The 21318-nt window shown below is 40.4% G+C and overlaps 1 protein-coding gene across 2 annotated transcripts in view; it reads left to right on the plus strand.

The window, feature by feature from the left end:
- LOC126215092 (probable mitochondrial glutathione transporter SLC25A40) overlaps positions 1–21318 on the plus strand; it is a 96189-nt gene that overhangs the window by 15254 nt on the left and 59617 nt on the right. For both annotated transcript variants that reach the window (XM_049941738.1, XM_049941739.1), the window contains exons 4-5: positions 2444–2542; positions 2637–2734. In XM_049941738.1, coding sequence (XP_049797695.1) covers positions 2444–2542; positions 2637–2734 — 197 coding nt within the window. The remainder of the gene's footprint in view (positions 1–2443; positions 2543–2636; positions 2735–21318) is intronic.

The following is a 21318-nucleotide window of genomic DNA, read 5'->3' on the forward strand; positions in this document are numbered from 1 at the left end:
CTGCCTTTGATCGTGTACACCTTCCGTGTTACAGGACTGGAGTAGGTGGTGGTGGGAGGGTGCACGGGACAGGTTTTACACTGGGGGCGGTTACAAGGGTAGGAGCCAGAGGGTAGGGAAGGTGGTTTGGGGATTTCATAGGGATGAACCAAGAGGTTTCGAAGGTTATGTGGACGGCGGAAAGACACTCTTGGTGGAGTGGGGAGGATTTCGTGAAGGATGGATCTCATTTCGGGGCAGGATTTGAGGAAGTCGTATCCCTGCTGGAGAGCCACATTCAGAGTCTGATCCAGTCCCGGGAAGTATCCTGTCACAGGTGGGGCACTTTTGGGGTTCTTCTGTGAGAGGTTCTGGGTTTGAGGGGATGAGGAAGTGGCTCTGGTTATTTGCTTCTGTATCAGGTCGGGAGGGTAGTTGTTCCGTCCTCCATCACAGCGGGACCCACCTCCTCTTCCTCAAAATCACCCTCTCCAAACCTTCCAGGAATTTCTCACTTCCAGCCTTGCCTCTCAATCTCTCTTGAAAAACCTTAATCCTACTCCCAACATCACCACACCAGGTTTTGAGTTTTGATGGAATAAGTTACAGATAAGGTGGACTTCGTATTATTGATTGAGATAGTGCTGTAATTTGAACGTGCATGGCAGACCGGGTCGGCAACACTACAATAAGCGACTGTAAGGAAATAGCATCAGAAATGCATGCGCGATCGTAAATCATATCTTTGTATTGGCAGCGGCGCGTTAGTCAAAGTACCGTTACACAGTATATGTTGGGGTCTGCTTAACTACAATATCTAATTGAGGCTTATCTCAACATAAAGTTGTTCTCCGCATGCCTTCTATACTGAATTTGCAGGTAAGTTAGCCCCTCTTGTAACTATAATCTGTTGTAGATTCCTTTAAAAAAAACCATACCCAGTTCTTAGAAAAAAACTCAGGTCACACCCATTTACAAGAAGGGTAGTTGAAGTGATCCACAAAACTACCATCCAACATCCTTGACATCGATTTGTTGTAGAATATTAGAACGTATTCTGAGCTCAAATGTAATGATCTATCTTTGCAATGCCAACCAACACGGATTTCGAAAATGTCGATTATGTGAAACCCGACACTCACTTATCTCACATGATGTACTGAAAGCCTTGAATGAAGGCAACCAGGTAGATGTTGTAGTTCTTGATTTCCAAAAAAGGACTTCTCAATACTGCACCTATGCTTATTGTCAAAAGTGCAATCATATAGGGTATGAAATGAAATTTGTGACTGGAATGAGGATTTTTTGGTAGGGAGGATGCAACACGTTATCTTGTATGGAGAGTCATCATCAAATGTAGCAATAACTTTGGGATATGCCCCCAGGGAAGTGTATTGGGATCATTGCTGTTAATGTTGCAGACAATATTAATAGTAAAATCAGGTTTTTTTTGCAGATGATTCAGTTATCTGTAATGAAATACTATCTGAAAAAGCTGCATAAATATCCAGTTGGGTCTTGATAAGATTTCAAAGTGGTGCAGATATTGACAACTTTCTTTAAATGTTCAGAAATGTGGAATTTTGCATTTCACTAAATGAAAAAAAATCCTATGCCTATAACATTAATGAGTTACTGCTGGAATCAGCCAGCTCATACAAATACCTGGAAGTAACATTTTATAGGGATATGAAGTGGAATGATCACATAGGATGAGTCACGGGTAAAGCAGGTGGTAGACTTCAGTTTATTGGTAGAATACTGGGGAAGTGTATTCAATCAGCAAACGAGTTGGTGTGAAAGGGTCACTCGTGCAAACAGTTCTGGAATGTTGCTCTCATGGGTGGGACCATAGATAGGACTAACAGGGGATACTGAACGTACACAGAGAAGGGCAGCACAAATGGTCACAGGTTTGTTTAACCTGTGGCAGTGTGTCACAGAGATACTGGAGGAACAGAACTGGAAGACTCTTGAAGATAGATGTAAACTATCCTGAGAAAAGCCTATTAAGTGTTTCAAGAACACACTTTAAATTCTTACTCTTTGACTATACAACAACTCCCTGCGTATTGCTCATGTAGGGATTGTGAAGATAATATTAGAATAATTACTGCATACACAGAGCCATTCCACTATCTGCCATGCACCTCACGGTGCAGAATGTAGGTGTAGTTTGTTGTTGTTCTGTCATGGGCTTTCTGATGATTGTACTTGTGTAATAAATTGTATTTGAAATATTAATGTATTGCATTGTCACAAGAATGGTGTATATTGTGTCATTTGCTAGACAATGAGAATTTCATTACAACTTCTTACAACTAGTTTTCTGGTGGGCGGTGAACAAGTCTGAGAATTAAAGAGCTGTCACACGAGAGCTGCAATAGGTGACGAGCGTCGCTGAGGTGCACATTTGTCTGTGTGTGAAGATAGGTACTAATCGAGCACATCGGAATGTTCGCAGAGATCGGGGAGGCTCTGAAGACTCTGTACCAGACCCGTGGGGTGATGGGCTTCTGGCGTGGCCTGGGCTCCACACTGCTTCGTGACGTCCCCTTCTCAGGTACGGCTCGCTCTGCCCTGCTCATTTCTGCCGTCACTCTGCTCATGTCTGCAGTCCTCGGTACTCACTCTCCTCTTCTCCCGTCTGTCTGCAGCACTGTATTGGCTGAATTACGAGGCACTCAAGAGCAAGTTCGGTCCGCCTACACCGTCCGTCAGCTTCTCTTTCTTTGCCGGCGCCGTGGCGGGCTCGGTAAGTCGGATGTCCTTATGCCTGCAACATTATTGAACGGTTTTTATTTGGTCTGTGTGGTATTTAATTTTGTTAAGAAATTTGCCTTTGGGTTGGTGGGTTGTAGGTGACAGTGTCTAGTCGCTGTTGTACCTCGTAAGTGGAACAAGTCGGGACTCGATAATCATTACAAGCTCTCTCTCTCTCTCTCTCTCTCTCTCTCTCTCTCTCTCTCTGATAGTGTGAATCCCACTCTGTAAGTAGAGATGGAGAATGGAAATACAAGATGCGTTTGTGAAGCTGATTCTCTTTATCGCCTAGTCGGATTGTTTTTCACAAAATGCCCTGTATTTTCTATGAAGCTCTACAGAACAACCACTTCAACTGTTTGCAGTTCTGAGAACAGCTCCTAGGTGTCAGAAGAAATGAGTAGCCAGATGTTGAACGTGGTTTCTTGAACAAAAGGCTATCATTGCTGATTTATCTTTGATTCCTTCTGAGATAAATGTTGATAGTTACTAAAATAATATATCCAATACAGTGCAGTATCAGTAACACAAGAGGAGGGAGGGGGAGTACTTTGGAAAAAGATAGAGAGAGAGAGAGAGAGAGAGAGAGAGAGAGAGAGAGAGAGAAGAAGAAACCCACGCACGTAAGTTGTTGTTGACTTTCATTAACAACATTCTTTTTAAAGAGATACTGATGTATATGTAGGGTCCCAGAACCTGAAACATCTTTGAACACTTATTTGTTGTGTGAGTCTGTTTGACTTAAATTTTGTGGATTAGGTTTAGTTGAAAATTTAAAATACTTACAGCATCTGATTGAAAAATATTGTTTTTAATGATTTTTTCTAAGGTTTAGAATATAATGTACACTATACTTACAGAAGGTGGGCACACAGAATCTGCTCCTCGCCTCCCACAACACCGACCACCACCACCACTGCTATTGCCAGGGTTAAACTAAACTTGACAATATCTCTAATGGTCAGCATATAATAATTACGGTACATATGCATCCCATTAAACAAGCAAGATTGCTTAACAACAGAGTAACATCAGGACTGTGGGTACGCCTCCATCAGGTGTATTTTAAGCAATGGAAACTGCCAGTCAGAATATCGACAATGTAGGAATAGATACATTTGCTACTTACTGTAAAGATGACATATCGAGCCCGCCGTTGTGGCCGTGCAGTTCCAGGCACTTCAGCCCGAAACCGTGCTGCTGCTACGGTCGCAGGTTTGAATCCTGCCTCGGACGTGGATGTATGTGATGTCCTTAGGTTAGTTAGGTTTAAGTAGTTCTAAGTCTAGAGGACTGATGACCTCAGATGTTAAGTGCTCAGAGCTATTTTGACATATTAAGTTGCAGACAGGCACAATAAATACACTTACACATAAGTTTTTGGTCAAAGTCTTCATCAGAAAAAGAAAGAAGAACGTGCACAAGTCTTTCACACAAGCAAACATACTTTACCCACACACGATCACCAGATCTGGCAGCTCGCACCAGAGCGCGACTGTCACGTGGAATGGAAGCGGCAGTCTGGAGGCGACGGGGAAGGGGCGGCAGTGTACGGGTGGGGGAGAGAGGACACTGTCTGGCAAAATGTGCAGCGTCTGGGGGTTGTGTGGAAGGGAGGTGGGGAAAAGGAGAGGAGCAGGGAAAGATGGGAGGGTGCACTGGCAGAAGGCGGCAAACGGAGATGGGGAAGACGAGGGTGGGAAGGAGGTGATGAAAACGGAGGGATATGGAAGCTATTGCGCGGAGGGCACAAGCACAGTAAGTTATCGTAGGTTGAGGCCGGGATAATTGTAGAAGCGGAGACTGTGTTATATGGATGACTCCCGTCTGTGCAGCTCAGGAAAGCTGTCGGTGGAGGGGAGGATCAGGACCGCTAGGGTTGTGCGGCGGCGATCGAAATCTGGCACATTATATACATGTGCACGGTGTGCCGTGGGGTGTTACTTTGGTCTCGGCCATTTATCCTGTTTGACAGCTGATCGGTAGTCGTACCAATACAAAAAGCTGTGCAGGTATTGCTGCAGTACGTGTTACACGTGTCGTATGTCTCGTACCGGCCTGAGGAGGTTAGAGTACACTGTGATGGGAGTGGTTCATCTATAGCTACAACACTACTGAGCAATTCCTAATTATGTGATTGGCAGATGGTTATCATTTATATTTACTGTACATACATATTGTACAAGCAAGTGTCCCTAATGACCAAATGTCATCAGGACTCTGAGTATGCCTCCCTTAGTTGCATTTTGCGTGATGAAATACGTATGTCCATATGTGATGTAATGCACACAAGTTTGGAACCCCATAATGTACGGTGGCACGAATTATACGATCTGTCACCGCAAAAACTTATACGTATTTCACTATACGTGGATACATGTATTTAATCACGTAATATTGAGATGAAATGTCGCTCAGTGTAAACTGGTATTGCCTCCGAATTTTGAATTACAGTACCTTAAAAATACTGATCTCATTACTCTTGATTTTCTTGTTCTGGTAAACCGTATAATCTTATGATGGAGGACTTCTCTCCTTTACAGTCTGCTGGAAATGAGATGAGCGCTTATCTGTTTCTTCAACTAACCACTGAATCATAAAAAGAGTGCTTCATCTCGTATGTAAACATATTGTACCACCGGTTACAATAGACAGTGTTTGTAATTCAGATGTCTTTTTGTTAATGTCCACTTTCGCCTGACAAGACTCCATGTTTAGATTAGCGTTTGTTGTCTACATTAGTAACTAAGTCAGCAACAGAGTGCCTAATCCAGCACCTAACTCATTACTTAAACATGTCTTAATTGTCTTGATCTCTGTACAGCTTTTATATTTTCATCTAGTTCATCTTGGTTCGCATTCAAATTTTCACTGAAAAGTTTAAACCACGTGTGTATATTTATCACGAGCCTCTTGTCATGACCGACATTCGATGACAGAGAAAAATAAACTTAAAACTAGTCCAGATCCACTGTTCACTGTTACAGTGCTGAACATGACTCAGCAGTGTCAATAAATTGATTGCTGAACCACTTGTAATTACCTCACAACCTCCACCACTACCACAAACAACCACAGAAATTCAACTCAGACCAAATGTAGATCACCCGTTTTCTTCTGAAGCTCAGGACGACGTGGCACTAGAAGGATGTAGCCAGGATTTTGTCAGAGAGATTTGGGAAAGGGGGGGGGGGGTTCCGATTTGTTAAAGATGACCTTAAAAAGCCCATGTTTTTTCATTTATTTTGTAACGCAGTTATTTGTTTTTTAATTTTATGTATGTAATTTGCTTTCAGGGGGCCTTCATACAAATAGCAAGAAAAACTTCTCTTAAAACAGTGTAACACATATTCTCAACATTACAACTTACCTGAAACAAAGTCAGAATTCCTTCAGCACAACAAAGCATCCAGAGTTCTCCAGTTCAGTCTCAACTTTAATAAAAGTATCTTTCATTTCATTAAAAGTCAATTGATAACTTTTTCCTACAAATTATTTCATAATCATATTGAAACTGTAGCAACCAAATTTGAGCTACAGGTTTGGGATTTTAGCATTGGCTCATGCATTGATTTCAGTTAGAATTCCAATGTATGCAACTTCACAAATGAGCTTATTTTAATCCACAGTAATATGGTTTTACAACATGTGATACTGGTAAACTCCTCTATACAATGTACAACATACATTGTTGTTTGTATGATGTTTATTTACAAATACCTTAGAGTTGTGACAGTTGAACTCTCTTTTGCAAGGATATTAAAAGCGAAACATTTCACAGTAGAACATTGTTCTTGTAGTAAAACTTGAAGATATGATATATTGCTGTTCCACAAGTGGGCAATCTTCATGCACAGATACATAGTACATCATGATGTTCGCTAGCCTCTTTCCAGTGTAAATATCGTTGAACTACCCAAATTGTTGAAATCTTCCTCAAATCAACATTAAAATTAAATACTATCTTTCTGAGAAATAAATAACTTACCCCAAGTAAAGATAAATACTGTTACAAGAAAACGAAAATGTTATTTTTGTATCATTATGTCTAAAACTTTAGAAACTCCAGTTTGGAGATAATAATAGAACTTCTGAAAAAGAATAGGAACTTATAAACACAAATATATAAATAAAAAATAATTGATTTGAGTAATTTTAAATGGATTAAAGTAATTGTTATATGAATGTCTTGTATCACTTATCTTTGCACTATAGCAACAGGCAAATTACAAACTGAGTTAACCGATTTAAATGAAAATATTTGAATGTAGTACAACGAAGTGAAAATGTTATTTGCTTACACTATCCATGTCATATAAAATCAGACAATTCGTTGAAGATTGGATAGGGCTATACATTAAACAACCATTTGTTTTACATGTAAGATGATCTTCTTAGATAATTAATTATTTAAAATATGTTTGTTCTAATTGAAATTTGTCAGTTATTTCCTAGTAAAAGTCTTCAGTTATCCTCTTCTGCCATGAAATTTAAGAAAATTTGATTATTATCTTCAGGGCTGTTGGAATAAACAGATATGATATGATTCTGTTCGCTACAGAAGTTAGAACAATTTTTGATTGTGAAAATGCAAAGGATTTGGAATTATTCAAGCTTACACTTTCTTAAATTTCCTCATTTTTGTATTCATCTGTCATTTCTGGTGACATAGAGAGATAATTTTTTGCAGGAAAGAATGTCATGCACTTAAACGAATGAGCCTAAATGAGGAGAATTTGGATTACTATTTATTTATCGTATGGCTTTTAGTGCCACGATTCTCTGAAGAGATTTTTGCCTTGTCTTTGATGCAGCTCTTTCCATTCAAGCAGAGAGGCTGCATCTTTAAGGGGATAGGAATCTGTCATGAAAGAAAGAATTTTGGAAGAAACTGGCTGTGGTCTGTAGTAAGGGACCAACCCTGGAATTTGCCTAAACTGAGAGTGGGAAACCATAGAAAACTATTTCCAAGGTTGTTGGTGGATGGATTTGAGTCCCATCTCACGACCTGCATCCAGGCATTGCTAGTTCAGCACCTGAATCTACTGTCGGTGGAGAAATTGGAAAAAGAGTTGTCGAACTCGATTTAAAAATAAAATAAAATGCACCACAACAAAATATGGAATTCTGAAATTGCATGATTTTCCTTTGATTGTGCATGTTTGTCATTTGATAGTGCATGCCCATTTTTAGATTTAATTGTGCATGGAATTCCTGGCTACAGTTGTTACAGTATATTAGAATATAAACAGATTTTGGATGAGAAGGGGGCAGTGAGCGGGTATGCAGGATGCAGTCAGCTCGGTTGAATTCAAGCAGCTCACTGAAAAAATATTTTAGAAACATGCAAACTATAGACTGTGTTGTCATCACGTACTTCTTCCGCTCTTCACAAACTGGTTTTGGTAATTGAGCGTTGCTCAGATGAACAGATTCGGTGATATTTTACTGTCTGGGTTACTAATGATAGAATTTTGAGCAATTACTTTATTTTTAATGTGACCATCACCACTTTGATGATATTTTTGTTGACCAGTGCAAGCTTTAGGCGGCACAGGCAAATCCAAGTGTATTTTTATGCATTGACTTTAATTTAAGGTTATTTGTAAAGATGAAACTTCCTGGCAGGAAGTTTCATATCAGTGCACACTCCGCTGCAGAGAGAAAATCTCATTCTGGAAACATCTACCAGGCTGTGGCTAAGCCATGTCTCCGCAATATCCGTTCTTTCGGGAGTGCTAGTTCTGCAAGGTTCGCAGGAGAGCTTCTGTAAAGTTTGGAAGGTAGGAGGCGAGGTACTGGCAGAAGTAAAGCTGTGAGGACGGGGCGTGAGTCGTGCTTGGGTAGCTCAGTTGGTAGAGCACTTGCCCGCAACAGGCAAAGGTCCCGAGTTTGAGTCTCGGTCGGGCACACAGTTTTAATCTGCCAGGAAGTTTCATATCAGTGCACACTCCGCTGCAGAGTGAAAATCTCATTCTGTATTTGTAAAGATGTTTACCACTTCACTGCCTGCTAAAATACTGCAGCTCCAAAGTTATGCCAGTCTTCAAGTAACTCATGTGGTAATATTAAACTGCTATATATAGGTAATGAGGCTGTTGTAGTATTGTGTACCTATTTTTAATGTACCATAACACTAGTGGACGAATCAGAATTTTTCCTCTTTTTTTCTTGTTACAGACATCTCCATAACTAGAAACTAGGCCTGACACAACAGCACAAAACCAATAAATTGCAGCACTTAGACTAAATTTAAAGTGCAAGTAGAAACTGAACTGGTTAAAAAACAACTGAGCCCAAGTGTGGTCAGCAGTGTACTATATATGGTCTTAGCTAAAGTAGAGATGGGCGATAGCCGATAGTGTTGGGGATACATAAATACTTTAAATATATCAATGCTATTGCGGACTATCAATAGTGCATATCGCTTTCTTGTCGTATGATTGAAAATCAAAATATCTGTCAATTTACTACATGGCAAATAGGTCATGTGAAATTTCATTTAGGTGATTGGGAAGGGGGGGGGGGGGGGTCCGGACCTCTGGGCTACATTCTTGGACACTGGCAGGAAGCTGGTGTGACATGCCTGCCAAACTGTGTTGTTCACCAAAGGTGGCGGGTTGAGCTGGTAGACCAATGAACTGTAGACGGAACTGCAGCCGCTCCCATAAGGTAGCTGAATCAGTGTTGCTGTTGTCGAATCTTCTGAGCAGCAATCTCTGATCTTGTGATTTGTGGACCTATAATAAATTGTCTTTGATGGAATATTGTTTCCATAACGAATAGTGAACATAATAATTCTTTGTAAATTTGTTGAAATGCAGTGTGGAGACTCGTTTATGCACTGCTGTGATTTCTGTCATTGGCCTGGTTGGTTTTGACAACAGTGATGTATTTCAGATTCCGTTTAAATTATATAATAATTTTCTTCACCGCACAGAAATATTTCATATTCTGCACTTTGGTCGTGAAGATGAGTGTAATGCCACTTGACATGTACGTGCTGTTGAATTTAAAGTTACAATAAATTGTAAATGCCGCACTAGTATCTCTTAATTTTTCTCATTCTGATAAACTTTATAATCTTCTGATGGTGGACTGCTACTCCTCTGCAGTTTGTGCTGGAAATGGGTGCTCATCTGTTTCTTCAACTGTTGTTGTTGTCTTCAGTCCAGAGACTGGTTTGATGCAGCTCTCCATACTACTCTATCCTGTGCAAGCTTCTTCATCTCCCAGTACTTACCGCAACCTACATCCATCTGAATCTGCTTAGTGTATTCATCTCTTGGTCTCCCTCTATGATTTTTACCCTCCATGCTGCCCTCCAATACTAAATTGGGATCCCTTGGTGCCTCAGAACATGTCCTACTAACCGATCCCTTCTTCTAGTCAGGTTGTTCCACAAATTTCTCTTATCTCCAATCCTATTCAACACCTCCTCATTAGTTACGTGATCTACCCATCTAATCTTCAGCATTCTTCTGTAGCACCACATTTCGAAAGCTTCTATTCTCTTCTTGTCTAACCTATTTATCGTCCATGTTTCACTTCCATACATGGCTACACTCCATACAAATACTTTCAGAAATGACTTCCTGACATTTAAATCTATAATCGATGTTAACAAATTTCTCTTCTTCATAAATGTTTTCCTTGCCATTGCCAGTCTACATTTTATATCCTCTCTACTTCGACCATAATCAGTTATTTTGCTCCCCAAATAGCAAAACTCATCTACTACTTTAAGTGTCTCATTTCCTATCTCTGACAGAATTAAAATGTCAACGGCGAATGTCAAAGTTTTTATTTCTTCTCCATGGATTTTAATTCCTACTCTGAATTTTTCTTTTGTTACCTTTACTGCTTGCTCAATATACAGATTGAATAACATCGGGGATAGGCTACAACCCTGTCTCACTCCCTTCCAACATTTCTACAGAATCCAAACTGATCTTCCCCGAGGTCGGCTTCTACCAGTTTTTCCATTCATCTCTAAAGAATTCGTGTTAGTATTTTCCTGCTGTGACTTATTAAACTGCAAGTTTGGTAATTTTCACATGTCAACACCTGCTTTCTTTGGGATTGGAATTATTATATTCTTCTTGAAGTCTGAGGGTATTTCGCCTGTCTCATAGATCTTGCTCACCAGATGGTAGAGTTTTGTAAGGGCTGGCTCTCCCAAGGCTGTCAGTAGTTCTAACGGAATGTTGTCTACTCCCGGGGCCTTGTTTCGACTTAGGTTTTTCAGTGCTCTGTAAAACTCTTCACGCAGTATTGTATCTCCCATTTCATCTTCATCTGCGTCCTCTTCCATTTCCATAATATTGCCCTCAAGTACATCACCCTTATATAGACCCCCTATATACTCCTTCCACCTTTCTGCTTTCACTTCTTTGCTTAGAACTGGGTTTACATCTAAGCTCCTGATATTCATACAAGTGGTTCTTTTTTCTCCAAAGGTCTCTTTAATTTTTGTGTTGGCAGTATCTATCTTACCCCTATTGATATATGCCTCTATATCCTTACATTTGTACTTACTCCAATTCTCTCAGTGCCTTACTATCGTTGCAGAATCTGTACCCAACTGAGGAGATGGTCCAGCTGATATATGACCAACTGTACTTGCTCCAATAGCTGGGTAAGGAGGTGTCCTCCTGCTGGGTGCCTGGTCATGTGGGAATATGGGGCAATGAACAGGCCGATCGGGCTGCCGAGGAGGCCTGCGGAGAGCAGGATGTGGTCCAGTGTCCTATTCCCTTGCAGTCCGTCATTTCTGCACTCCACAAGAAGTGCACGGAGTTGTGGGAGGAAGAATGGCTGGCGGTGACGGCCAATAAACTGCGGTCGGTGAAGCCGACAACTCGGTCTTGGTGTTCCTCCTGCCAGTTGCTCGGGCGGGAAGAAGTGACGCTCACGCGTCTTCGGATTGGGCACTGTCCTCTCACACGTAGCTTTCTATTATGGCGGCAAGATCCCCCGTTTTGTGATGCTTGTGGTGTGCACATTTCTGTCCGGCACATTTTAACAGACTGCATTTTATACTGCGATGCAAGGGCAGAAGCACAAGTTGATGGGGATCAGCCCTGTGTTTTAGCTAATGATGAGACGGGTATGTCTACGGTTTTAAAGTTTTGTGATGTGTCTGGACTCTGGCCTAAACTTTCAGGTTTTAGTGTATTGCAAAGTGGCTGGCTCCTCCCTTTTTTCCGTTTGGTCAGCCAGCCACTTCCATCTACTATATTGTTTTAGCTCCCTCTACCACTTTCTTCCCGTGTTGTCTGTGTTTTACTACTGACGGCATGCTTCGTCCCACGCTTCAGTGTGGGTAGGCACATATTTTTCCAAGCTTGTTACCTGTGTTTTACGTTCTGTTTTATCTTACTGTTCTGAGCATTTTCTTGACACCCGTCTCAATCTGTTAAGGAGCTGGCACTAAAGACCTTGTCGTCATGCGCCCATCCAACCCTCTCCATCCATCCCTCAGTAATGGTGTATTCCCTGACCTTTTGAAAATTATTGAAATTATACCAGTGCATAAAAAGGGATTAAAAACTGACACTAAAAACTACAGGCCAATATCATTAATCTCAGAACTAGGCAAATTGTTAGAGAGTAATACTAAATCAAATTGAATCATATTTCACCAAACACAATCTGTTACTTACCTGCTATTTGAGAGACAGGAAACAGTGTGTAAAGCTAACTTATAAAAATAATGAGCAGCTCCTAACAACTAAATCGACCTTCAGGACACTTCAATGTGGCGTGCCTCAAGGAAGCATACTAGGGCCTTTTCTGTTCCTCATATATGTGAATAACTTACTTGAACCCCAAAATTGCACAGTTGTAAGCTATGCTGATGACATATCCTTCATCAGCTGTGGCAGTGATATGCAGTCTGCAGCTAACAGTACTGAGATCAGTTTCAATACTCTGTCCGCATACCTTACAGCAAACAAGCTTCTTGTAAATAAAGACAAAACGGTAATAATGAAGTTCATCCTCAGTTATAATGCTGCCATAACTGATACTATATTTACATCCCCATTGGGTCTTGCATATGCAAATTCACATAAATTTTTTGGGCATCGTTGTTGATGAACACTTATCCTGGAAAGAACATGTTCATAATATTTGCAAGAAAATCAGTAGAAATGTGTATCTACTGAAACGGGTCTCGGCCTTTGTGGACCGTGATACTTTAAGGCAAATATCTTTTGGGTTGATTCATCTGCACCTTCAGTATGGTATTGAGATATGGGGTGGGGCATCAGCAGTTCATATAGATAGACTTTTTAGATTACAAAGAAAGGCAGTAAGAATGGTAGCCAAGGTAAAGAAGAGAGAGCATTGTAGAGACATCTTTAGAAAATATAAAATTCTTACAGTGTACTCCATGTATATACTGCAGTCTGTCATGTTCGTGAAACAAAATCCTGAATTTAATATGAGAAACAGCAATGTACACAACTATGATACACGGGGAAAAATTTTCATAGAATTGTGACCAATAAAAAGGCAACGGACCACAGCCCACATAGAATGGGAGCAATTTTCTACAATGCACTACCCTGTGAACTCAAGAAAGCAAATCTAAATATGCTAAAGAGTAGACTGAAGCAATTATTAATAGAGAAGTGTTGTTACTCTGTAGAGGACTTTAAGTTGTAGTGCCATCTTGGAAAACAGTGATACAGACAATGTCTCCGATCTATCAGTGGTATGAAAGAATGTAATTATACACTGTATTGTGTGTACTGTACTATTATAAATATAAGCTAAATTGTGTTACACTATAGAGGAATCTACTTGTAGTGCCCTTTTGAAAAATAGTGTGTACAGACATGTGTCTGATCCATATGATGTTATGAAAGAATGTAAATATTTTACTGTATATGTGTAAGGTAAGCTAAATTTTCCCGACAATGTCCGAAAAATTTTCGTTATATGCACAGAAAATAAATAAATAAATAAATAGTTACACCCTGTGCAAAATTCTACCATATGGCTTCCTCCTCCATTCATTACCCCCATTCCATATTCATGTACTACTTTTCCTTCTCTTCCTTTTCCTACTATCGAATTCCAGTCACCCATGACTATTAAACTTTCGTCTCCCTTCACTATCTGAATAATTTCTTTTATCTCATCATACATTTCATCAATCTCTTCATCATCTGTGGAGCTAGTTGGCATATAAACTTGTGCTACCGTGGTAGGCGTGGGCTTCGTGTCTATCTTTGCTACAATAATGCATTCACTATGCTGTTGTTAGTAACTTATCTGCACTCCTATTTTTTTATTCATTATTAAACCAACTCCTACAGTACCCCTATTTGATTTTGTAATTATAATCTTGTATTCACCTGGCCAGAAGTCGTGTTCCTCCTGCTACCGAACTTCACTGATTCACACTATATCTAACTTTAACCTATCCATTTCCCTTTTTAAATTTTCTAACCTGCCTGCCCGATTAAGGGATCTGACATTCCACACTCCAATATGTAGAATGCCAGTTTTCTTTCTCCTGATATCGACATACACCTGAGTAGTCCCCACCTGGAGATCCAAATGGGGGAGACTATTTTACCTCCGGAATATTTTACCCGAGAGGACGCCATCATCATTTAACTGTACAGTAAAGCTGCATGCCCTCGGGAAAAATGACAGCTGTAGTTTCCCCTTGTTTAGCCGTTCGCAGTACCAGCACAGCAAGGCCGTTTTGGTTAGTGTTACAATGCCAGATCAGTCAATCGTCCAGAATGTTGCCCCTGCAACTACTGAAAAGGCTGCTGCCTCTCTTCTACATCTACATGTAGGTGGATACTCTGCAAATCATGTTTAAGTGCCTGGAAGAGGTTGATTCATAAGTTCATAGTATTTTTCCAAATGAGCAACAAGGCCTTAGTCGGAGAGAAGAGAGAGTGCACATGCAGGTGCGCGCGCGCGCGCACACACACACACACACACACACACACACACACACACACACACACACGCAACTGCAGTCTCTGGATGCTGAGAAGTATGGCATTCTACTTCACTATTTACAACAGTCTGCCAGTGTTGGAGTAATTTTTTGATTCTGCGACTGGAAATTGTGTGGCTCTGAGATGAATAACTCGTCGAGGCTCATTACGGGTGCATTTTCATCGGGAAAACGTGTTCCTTCAAGGTTGTTTGATACAGAGCAGAAAAGATGAAAATCTGAGGGCACAAGATAGGACGAATAAGGTGACTGCGGAATAGCTTCCCAGCCAACTCCTGTGTAGTGCTTTTTGTCAGTGTAGCAATATGTGGCTGGGAGTTATCGCGGATTAGCATCACTTCACAAAGTCTTCCCGGTCATTCTTCTCGGATTAAGTCTGCGTGCCATCTCAGTAGTTGACAATAAATGTCAGTAGTGATGGTTACACCTCAGGGAGCAGTTGGTAGTACACCACACCAGGAGTGTAACATTAATGTAGGTTGATTCTTACAAAGAAGAAGACAGCAACCAGCCACTATTAATATTGCTATTTATTTAAGTAAATAGCGCTGTAACCGGTTTCGAACTGACAAGTTCACCATCAGATGGCTGTCCACACGATTTGCAAGATACACTTTACGTAATCGTCAGTTTTCGATTTTTATTCTTCCACTGTGGCGAAATATTCTTGGTGTGTTGGTGCCATCGAAATCTTTGTGTCAACTTCACATGTGGCAAATACTTGTGTGTGTGTGTGTGTGTGTGTGTGTGTGTGTGTGTGTGTGTCGCTTTGCACAATATGGTGATTTGAAAATTATATAAGTGCTGCATATATTTTGTTTGGAATATTTGAAAAATACAATCCTGCAATTTCGCAACAAAATCGTGCGGAATTTTTAATGGCACCAACACACCGAGAATATTTCGGCACAGTGGAAGAATAAAATTCGAAAACTGATGATTCTGTAAAGTGTATCTTGCAAATCGTGTGAACAGCTGTCTGATGATGAACTTGTCAGTTTGAAACTGGTTATTTACTTAAATAAATAGCAATATTAATAGCAGCTGGTTGCTGTCTTCTTCTTTGTAAGAATCAACCTACATTAATTGTACACAGCCGTGGTCTCACTATGTCAGTTTTAGACAAAATAGTAGTATAACGTTACCTTTTGTGTATGCACAAAGGTCTTTGTGTGGGGAGTTGCTGCTTTGTTTGGGCTCAACCATTCCTTTCTTTTCCTTATGTTAGCATTTCTTGTCACCAGTAAGGATACAGCATAGGAATGATCAGTGTTGTTCAGGAGCCAATTGTTGACAAGCAAGCAGAGATGTGCATGTTGTCACTGATGATATTTATGATTTTGTCTTAGACCATGCAGACCTGTACTGCCTGTGTTTGAACCATCCCCATTGCACGCAAATGTCACACCGTAGTGGAATGTTCACAGTTCATCACGTTTCCCAATTCTCGAGTACACTGAAGTGGATCATTGTGGATTAATGTGTTTAAATGATCTTCATCTCAACCCCGTAGATCTTACTGAATGTAGAGTGTCACTAATGTCAAAACAATCCTCCTTACAACAGGGAAATCATTTTCCTTGCCATGCTCTGTCAAATGGCATTAAGCCCGTATATGGTGCAAATGTTTCTAGCTACCTCCACTGCTATCACACCTCTATTGAACTCAAAACAGAAGAATATGTTGGAAATGTTCAGATTTCTCCCCTCGTTCCATTTTCTAGTGTCCACAACTCCACTCACTATCTCCAGACGACAAAATGATACGTAAACTCAGATAGCTACAGGGAAATACAAATAAATATTACATTTGATAAATAAATCCGTAACAGCTGGAATACCAGTGTGCGAAACAAAAACACTGTAAACCTATGCGCCAACCTAATATAAAAAAATTTGGGGCATTATCCAAATAAAATGCCGTATACCGGTTTGGTTTTTTAGTAGTACTGCACAGGTACCGAGTGCGTCTTTTCTATGTCAATGTTTAATTATTTCAGTCGATTTCTAGCTATTTCAGTGCTACTCCTTCCCACTCTCTCCCTCACTTACACACGTACTGCCATCATGTGCCCTAATTTTCCTCAGCTCGAAAGATATCGGTGTGATGTCAGTTCACAAGTTGCATTTGTGAAGCACCTCCTAATGACAGTCAGCGTGATATTTTATGGTTTATTATTGTGGTTTAAGGGTAAGAGCCAGATCTGGGGGAATTTACAAAGCATTTGTGGATAAGAGTGAATGGGAAGGCATATGACAAGGATTGGTCTCAGACTAAGTATACAATCAAAGGAAAGATTATGGACAATAGGCAAAGGGTACATCGAGTTTTATACCAAATTATTGTACACTAGGTATATAGTATAAGAATGTGATCAAAAATGTTATTTTCACTGCTTTGGCAACAGACATATTTTTGGGCAAATAGAATTACCGATCTACCTACGTAACTCTTACGTAGTGCACTGTCATCTCTTGCTTTACTGGTCTTTACTATTGTATTGTTGCACCGTGTGAGTTTACAGAAGGCCAGTTATGTGCCAGTTACTTTGATTTGTGTTGGGATTTCTCCCTTGTACTGGCAAGTGGTCCTTTCAATGTCAAATACCAGAAAACCAATCTGTGTATAATGCCTCGGGTATTAGGACGACTTGCTAATCTCTCTGTGTCATCCCACTATCTGAGCTTCCCCAACCTCTCCCTCTTTCATTGCTGAGGCAGAAACTAACAGTACCGAAAGCTGGGAATAATTTCTCACTTTCAGATATGTCTTTGGGCAATACTCGAATATCACCCCTTGATAATAAGCCCCAGCCAGCCATTCTCTCTTTTTGTAATTTTGGAGGATACCTTAATGCCTTTCTGAGCTGATTTTATGTGCTTCGTGCAAATTCTCATATGTTTTAGGTATCTTTATCTATTTTGCATCACAGTGTATTAGGCATTTGTATAACAATTACTGTAGATCACAACTTTTGCTGTTAAACCCACCTTTTACTTCAGCATGATAATAGTGTGTACATTGAAAGTGGTAATTTAATATAAGTTTACAAATGAGTGAAAAAGTTGTTGTTGTGGTCTTCAGTCCTGAGACTGGTTTGATGCAGCTCTCCATGCTACTCTATCCCGTGCAAGCTTCTGAATCTGCGTAGTGTATTCATCTCCTGGTCTCCCTCTACGATTTTTACTCTCCACGCTGCCCTCCAATACTAAATTAGTGATCCCTTGATGCCTCAGAACATGTCCTACCAACCGATCCCTTCTTCTAGTCAAGTTGTGCCACAAACTTCTCTTCTCCCTAATCCTATTCAATACTTCATTAGTTATGTGATCTACCCATCTAATCTTCAGCATTCTTCTGTAGCACCACATGTCAAAAGCTTCTATTCTCTTCTTGTCCAAACTATTTATCGTCCATGTTTCACTTCCATAGATGGCTACACTCCATACAAATACTTACAAAAATAACTTCCTGACACTTAAGTCTATACTCGATGTCAACAAATTTATCTTCTTCAGAAACGCTTTGCTTGCCATTGCCAGTCTACATTTCATATCCTCTCTACTTCGACCATCATCAGTATTTTGCTCCCTAAGTAGCAAAACTCCTTTACTACTTTAAGTGTCTCATTTCCTAATCTAATTCCCTCAGCATCACTCGACTACATTCCATTATCCTCATTTTGCTTTTGTCGATGTTCATCTTATATCCTCCTTTCAAGACACTATCCATTCCGTTCAACTGCTCTTCCAAGTCGTTTGCTGTCTCTGACAGAATTAAAATGTCATCGGCGAACCTCAAAGTTTTTATTTCTTCTCCATGGATTTTAATACCTACTCCGAATTTTTCTTTTGTTTCCTTCACTGCTTGCTCAATATACAGATAGAACAACATCGGGGAGAGGCTACAACCCTGTCTCACTCCCTTCCCAACCACTGCTTCTCTTTCATCTCCCTCGACTCTTATAACTGCCATCTGGTTTCTGTACAAATTGTAAATAGCCTTTTGCTCCCTGTATTTTACCCCTGCCACCTTCAGAACCCCCCATGAACCATGGACCTTGCCGTTGGTGGGGAGGCTTGCGTGCCTCAGCGATATAGATGGTCGTACCGTAGGTGCAACCACAATGGAGGGGTATCTGTTGAGAGGCCAGACAAACGTGTGGTTCCTGAAAAGGGGCAGCAGCCTTTTCAGTAGTTGCAGGGGCAACAGTCTGGATGATTGACTGATGTGGCCTTGCAACACTAACCAAAACGGCCTTGCTGTGCAGGTACTGCGAACGGCTGAAAGCAAGGGGAAACTACAGCCGTAATTTTTCCCGAGGACATGCAGCTTTACTGTATGATTAAATGATGATGGCATCCTCTTGGGTAAAATATTCCGGAGGTAAAATAGTCCCCCATTAGGATCTCCGGGCGGGGACTACTCAAGAGGACGTCGTTATCAGGAGAAAGAAAACTGGCGTTCTACGGATCGGAGTGTGGAATGTCAGATCCCTTAATCGGGCAGGTAGGTTAGAAAATTTAAAAAGGGAAATGGATAGGTTAAAGTTAGATATAGTGGGAATTAGTGAAGTTCGGTGGCAGGAGGAACAAGACTTTTGGTCAGGTGATTACAGGGTTATAAATACAAAATCAAATAGGGGTAATGCAGGAGTAGGTTTAATAATGAATAAAAAAAATAGGAGTGCGGGTTAGCTACTACAAACACCATAGTGAACGCATTATTGTGGCCAAGATAGACACGAAGCCCACACCTACTACAGTAGCACAAGTTTATATGCCAACTAGCTCTGCAGATGATGAAGAAATTGATGAAATGTATGACGAGATAAAAGAAATTATTCAGGTAGTGAAGGGAGACGAAAATTTAATAGTCATGGGTGACTGGAATTCGTCAGTAGGAAAAGGGAGAGAAGGAAACATAGTAGGTGAAATGGATTGGGGGGAAGAAATGAAAGAGGAAGCCGCCTTGTAGAATTTTGCACAGAGCATAACTTAATCATAGCTAACACTTGGTTCAAGAATCATCTTCCCCGAGGTCGGCTTCTACTAGTTTTTCCATTAGTCTGTTAAGAATTTGCATTAGTATTTTGCAGCTGTGACTTATTAAACTGATAGTTCGGTAATTTTCACATCTGTCAACACCTGCTTTCTTTGGGATTGGAATTATTATATTCTTCTTGAAGTCTGTGGGTATTTCGCCTGTCTCATACATCTTGCTCATCAGATGGTAGAGTTTTGTCATGACTGGCTCTCCCAAGGCCGTCAGTAGTTCTAATGGAATGTTGTCTACACCCGGGGCCTTGTTTCAACTCAGGTCTTTCAGTGCTCTGTCAAACCCTTCACGCAGTATCTTATCTCCCATTTCATCTTCATCTACATCCTCTTCCATTTCCATAATATTGTCCTCAAGTAAATCGCCCTTGTATAAACCCTCCATATACTCCTTCCACCTTTCTGCCTTCCCTTCTTTGCTTAGAACTGGGTTGCCATCTGAGCTCTTGATATTCATACGAGTGGTCCTCTTCTCTCCAAAGGTCTCTTTAATTTTCCTGTAGGCAGTATCTATCTTACCCCTAGTGAGACAAGCCTCTACATCCTTACATTTGTCCTCTAGCCATCCCTGCTTAGCCATTTTTCACTTCCTGTCGATATCATTTTTGAGACGTTTGTATTCCTTTTTGCCTGCTTCATTTACTGCATTTTTATATTTTCTCCTTTCATCAATTACATTCAATATATGTTCTGTTACCCAAGGATTTCTACTAGCCCTCGTCTTTTTACCTACTTGATCCTCTGCTGCCTTAACTACTTCATCCCTCAGAGCTACCCATTCTTCTTCTACTGTATTTCTTTCCCCCATTCCTGTCAATTGTTCCCTTATGCTCTCCCTGAAACTCTGTACAACCTCTGGTTCTTTTAGTTTATCCAGGTCCCATCTCCTTAAATTCCCACCTTTTTGCAGTTTGTTCAGTTTCAATCTGCAGTTCATAACCAATAGATTGTGGTCAGAATCCACATCTGCCCCTGGAAATGTCTTACAATTTAAAACCTGGTTCCTAAATCTCTCTCTTACCATTATATAATCTATCTGATACCTTTTAGTATCTCCAGGATTCTTCCATGTATACAACCTTCTTTTATGATTCTTGAACCAAGTGTTAGCTATGATTATGCTCTGTGCAAAACTCAACCAGGCGGCTTCCTCTTTCATTTCTTCCCCCCAATCCATATTCACATACTAAGTTTCCTTCTCTCCCTTTTCCTACTCTCTGATTCCAGTCACCCATGACTATTAAATTTTCGTCTCCCTTCACTACCTGAATAATTTCTTTTATCTCATCATATATTTGATCAATTTCTTCATCATCTGCAGAGCTAGTTTGCATATAAACTTGTACTACTGTAGTAGGCATGGGCTTCGTGTCTATCTTGGCCACAATAATGTGTTCACTATGCTGTTTGTAGTAGCTTACCCGCGCTTCTATTTTTTTATTCATTGTTAAACCTACTCCTGCATTACTCCTATTTGATTTTGTATTTATAACCCTGTATTCACCTGACCAAAAGTCTTGTTCCTCCTG

The sequence above is a fragment of the Schistocerca nitens genome, chromosome 12, assembly GCF_023898315.1.
Source record: "Schistocerca nitens isolate TAMUIC-IGC-003100 chromosome 12, iqSchNite1.1, whole genome shotgun sequence".
NCBI classification, from domain to species: domain Eukaryota; kingdom Metazoa; phylum Arthropoda; class Insecta; order Orthoptera; family Acrididae; genus Schistocerca; species Schistocerca nitens.